The sequence below is a fragment of the Nicotiana tabacum genome, chromosome 9, assembly GCF_000715075.1.
Source record: "Nicotiana tabacum cultivar K326 chromosome 9, ASM71507v2, whole genome shotgun sequence".
Lineage (NCBI taxonomy): Eukaryota > Viridiplantae > Streptophyta > Magnoliopsida > Solanales > Solanaceae > Nicotiana > Nicotiana tabacum.
Window position 1 is genome coordinate 2,185,309 of NC_134088.1, and position 4,812 is coordinate 2,190,120.

Below are 4,812 nucleotides of genomic sequence, written 5' to 3' on the forward strand. Positions count from 1 at the left end.
GTAGTCACTCTGAGGGGTGCTATTTAAAATATAACCAACATTTACTATGTATTTAAAATATAACCACAACTTTAAAAGAGTGGCAGAGATTCACTTCTTCAATCAAGATGAGAGAATGGAAACAACTTTGTCAACAATCACTTAAAAAAAAGGCAACCTGGTGCACTAAATTCCTGCTATGCGCGGGGTCTAGGAAGGGCCGGACCACAAAGATCTATTGTATGCAGCCTTACCCTGCATTTCTGCAAGATGTTGTTTCCACGGCTCGAACCCGTGACCTCCTGGTCACATGACAACAACTTTACCAGTTGCGCCAAGGCTCCCTTCATCTTACTAAATGAACTGAACTCCAAAAATAATCGACAACAGTAATGATTTATGCATTTTATTGACATTTCCCATGAAAGGAAAGATATACAAAATTGTAGCCATAACATATAAAGAATGCAGAAAATTGAAAACCAAAATACTGCACAAGAATTAGCAGTTCCCACAATCTCCATTTTTTGTGTTAAAGAGTGATTTGATCATAGTTTATTTGCTTCCTCATCTCGACTTGTATCTATCTCATAAATATCCCCACGACTGCAGCTAAGTAGCTCGCCAACTGTTAAAAAAATAATAATTCGGGGGGGTTGTAAGTTAAAGTTTCATTCATATGTAACTGCCATTGAGCTTCGATGCGCTGTGGTATTCATACCTGAGACGGAATGCTGAGTCCGGTGTGACCTTCAATGACTAATCCTGCCGTAAGACCAATCATAGCCCATGCACCATTAATTGCTTCTATTTGTCGCCGTCTCTGTAAAATAAGTCAGAGCCGAGAGTGTAGAATTGATGTAACATTAGAGTCTTATATGAATATGTGAGTTCTTTACAGTAGAAATTAGAAATTGTGTCTAGAACGGGATGTTGTAGAGTAGACAATGGCAGGGATATTTTGTGCTATTTTTGAGAGGGGTAGATCTGGAATAATCTCCCCTGGCTTGTAATTCTCACAGGTAATTAATAAAATTTTCTAATTACAAGAAAAAGAAAAAGAAAAAGAAATGATGTAACAGTAACAAGTTTCAAAAACATCGGTACAAGCAGGGGCAAAGCTAAAGCCTATCAAGGGCGGTCAACTGACCACCCATCGTCGAAAAATTACGTTGTGTATATATGTAAAATATTAGGTTTTGGAGGCATATAACATATATTGAACACCCTTTGTCGAAGAATTTTTTTCACTTCTTTCAAGTTTGAACACCCTTGGAGAAATTCATGGCTTCGCCACTGGGTACAAGAATCTTCAAGGTGGAAAGGACATCATACTCCGGCTTCTCAAACTTAAGTATGCCAAAGTTACATAAGAAACAAAATGAAACTTGTACAAGAATTTACATAAGAAATGAAATTGAACTATGCAATAGCCAATAACAAGGAAAGTGAACTATTTCTTTGTCTAGCAAATGAAGATCTCAAACATTTATCCGAGGTACGATAAGGCGGGGTTTATGTTAGGCGACTTTAGCATGTAATGAGTACTTCCTAAATCATTCCCCTCTCCCCCTAGCGCACCCCCCACCCGCTAAACAGATTATGATAGAAACTTCATTCGATGTTTTCTAGGAGTCTTTTCGTCTTGTCAGTGATATGACCGTAGCTTCTAATGCTATATATGTAATATTAGTTTGAGATGAGCTTAATGGAGCGACACAGAAAGTGAAGATTCATATCGCCTATCCCAGCTTGCTTGGGATTGAGGTATAGTTATTGTTGTTGTCATAAATTACGATAGAAACTTCATCTGACACTCCTACAATTAACTATAACATGCATAAAACAATAGGCCCGTTACTATATTGGTGACTCCCTCAAGGTATTATATATTTTCCAACTTTCAAATCTTCCGAACTTTAACTTGGCAGAATTAAGCACTTGTAGGAAATGACTTACCTAAACGTTAGAGACGATTTTTCTCAGACAAAAGTGGAATTAAACTAGTAGCATCACATTCAATGCCCGAGTTTACTAACATTACAGAGATGCGAGCAGGAACATTAATTCAATAGCCTATACTCAATCTAATTAGAGGCAGATAAGAGTCGATAGTGCCAAGTCACAGAGATTCAGTACATTTCTAATGTTTACACATTTAATCGCAGTAAGATTTGGCTAACAAAATAGTAATCACACGTTGCAAGAAAATGGAGGTTCACTCACTTGAAATCTCTCTTTAGCTTTAATTTCTTCCATTTGCTTTGCAGCTAATCGCTTGGCTTCTGAAGGATCCACCATGATCACTTCCTTCTTTACTCTCTCTTTCCCCGGAGATACCTGCAGACAAAGAAGTTTTCATTTCGAAGCTCTTAATAAATAACGACCTCGAGTAACTATGAAGATATTTCCATGTTACAGCATATAGTAAAGCGTGAGATTGAGAACTCCAAGGAAACTTGGATAAACATCATAAGCGTAGTACTAGGTTTGAGACTTCCGTGCACCATAGTATAAGGGCAGCCCTGGTGCATTAAGCTCCCGTTATGCGCGGGGTTCAAGGAAGTGCCGGACCACAACGGTTTATTATATACAACCTTAACCTGCATTTTTGCAAGAGGTTGTTTCCATGGCTTGAATCTGTGATCTTCTGGTCACATGTCAGCAGCATTACCAGTTACGCCAAGGCTTCCCTTCATCATATTATATGAAATGTAATTTTTCTTATTTCTAAAACTTAAGTAGACTTTAAATTGTACACCAACTTGGCATGTGCACCAACTTCCGAAGATAAAGGTCAATGAAACCGTTGAAACGTCAAATGTCGAACTCCTCTTCTCTGATACCATGTTGTTGATAGTTAGCTATCGAATCCTCTATCTATTTCACTCTATTCAAGTCCATATCATTCCAATACAAACCTCAATTAACTAATCCAAAAATTTCTCCTAATTCGGAATAGGACTGATAAAGCATGATTAATGGCTAACCTTTCGAAGACGAAGATATAATAGCTCATATAACAAGAAAGTAGAAGCAAGCCTTACTAAATTGTCGTTCACATAATTTTACCACATGTCACAGACATAAAAAAATTATCTTTTTTCATTAGTTAAAAATATTTGAGCTATTCAAACCCATTATACTAGTACTAGTATTACATACATGGAAGAGCCTTCATAATGCATACATTAGGATTAGCCAGGACGCGAATTGCTTGACTCCTGGTTCTCGATGAAGCCAAGCCAGTGTTGTGCAGATTCCCGCATTCAAATCTGACAAAGAAACGCTTCTTTAAAAGGAGGAAACGGAATAGTCATATGATAAAACTCATGGGCAATGAGGCGCACGCTTTAGTGCCTTGCCTACACTGAACCGCAGCTTAAGCGATGCGAAGCGCTCTCCCTGAGCTTTAATGAGCTTCAGGGCTTTAGCGCACATTAAATGAGCCTTTGATAACACTGTTTAAAAGGAGCAAAACCGAATAGTCATGTGATTTTAACGTTCACCATTCTATCAGCAGAATATTGAGTGGAATGCTGAATAACAGAAAGGCGATACTACCGCAGAAAGAGTTCTGCCTATTTTTCATAACAAAATACTACAATGCTCGACAGAGAAAAATAAACATTGAGATAATGCATCGAAGTTCTTTCTTCTTTCCATCATAACTCAGCATATTTTCTAATAAAGTTAGTGAATATTACTCCACCTGTTTCAATTTACATGACACACTTTCCTTAGTAGTCTGTTCCAAAAAGAATAACATATTTTTATATTTGAAAACATTTTACCCATTCTTACCCTTAATAATAAAAAGCTTTTATAGCGACACAAATATAATGATACTCTTCTCCTTTTTCTTAAACTTCGTGTCGAGTGAAACTACCTCACACAAAGTGATAAAGAGGAATTATTATATACAGAAAGCTTCCATCTTTAGGGAAAATTACTATAGAAGGAATAAAGTTCATACAGAATTCTTATTTTTCCTTCATAGAAATTCAAAGCTTCAATTCTATTTCCTCAATTAAGTGTTCCAATATTCAGACCATCACACTGAAGTTTCAGCAAGCTTACCACATCAGAACATCTCAAATTCAAATTCACATACACATACAATTAAAATGAATAATTAAGGCCCACATCATCATAATTTTTCAACCAAGAGTAAATCTTTTTAGAATTTTACATACAAAGACAATTTGTAAAAATGAAAAATTAAGCAAATAAACACTTTTAATGAACAATTTAAAGACTGAAATTGCTCTAATAGACAAAAAAATATAACACTGAAAACCGGTAGTTAGGTAAATAGTAAGCAAAAATGGGAACTACCCACAAAAAATTAAGATCAATATTACTTGTCAAACATAAAAATAAAAATAAAAAGATTGATTCTTGAATAATAGCTTAAAAAAACTTACTTTTTGACAGCTGAATTATGAAATTCTGAGAAAGTTAAAGTCTTTTCCTTAAACTTGAGCCCTCCATTGATAGCTTGAAGCATCATCTCTCTCTCTCCCCCTCTCTCTCTCTCTCTCTCTCTCTCTCTCTTGTTTTAATTGGTGAAGTAGGAGAAAGAAGTTCTATGTGGCGAGTTCTTTGCCAACTATAATATTTTGGTTTTTCTTTTTTCCTTATTGGTATTTGGTCAGCATTTGAGTAGCATCATCTTCTACAAAATTTGACGGATAATATCACTTGAGCTCCCTAAAGATCCTAGTTATTAAAATTGGCTCCTAAAGATCATGGTTATTACAAATAGGCTCCTAAAGATCTTTTTCCCCCCATCTGAAATACAAGATGCAAAATTAGGCTTGACAGTTAGTA

The 4,812-nt window shown here is 36.0% G+C and overlaps 1 protein-coding gene across 1 annotated transcript; it reads right to left on the minus strand.

Annotated features, from left to right (window-relative positions):
* Window positions 1-356: 356 nt before the first annotated feature.
* On the minus strand, window positions 357-4,609 carry LOC107764665 (uncharacterized). The gene is made up of 5 exons (XM_016583269.2): window positions 4,407-4,609; window positions 3,170-3,254; window positions 2,206-2,319; window positions 701-802; window positions 357-607 (listed from the first exon to the last, which is right to left on the minus strand). The coding sequence occupies exons 1-5, from the start codon at window positions 4,490-4,492 to the stop codon at window positions 563-565; spliced, it is 432 nt and encodes a 143-aa protein (XP_016438755.2). The 5' UTR covers window positions 4,493-4,609; the 3' UTR covers window positions 357-562.
* Between the last annotated feature and the right edge of the window lie 203 nt (window positions 4,610-4,812).

Coding starts and splice junctions, on each gene's coding strand:
- LOC107764665 (XM_016583269.2), bottom strand. CDS start 4,492: ATGATGCTTCAAGCTATCAATGGAGGGCTCAAGTTTAAGGAAAAGACT. Junction 2,320..3,169: donor GCGTCCTGGCTAATCCTAAT/GTATGCATTATG, acceptor CTTTGTCTGCAG/GTATCTCCGGGGAAAGAGAG. Junction 608..700: donor GACTCAGCATTCCGTCTCAG/GTATGAATACCA, acceptor TTTTTTTAACAG/TTGGCGAGCTACTTAGCTGC.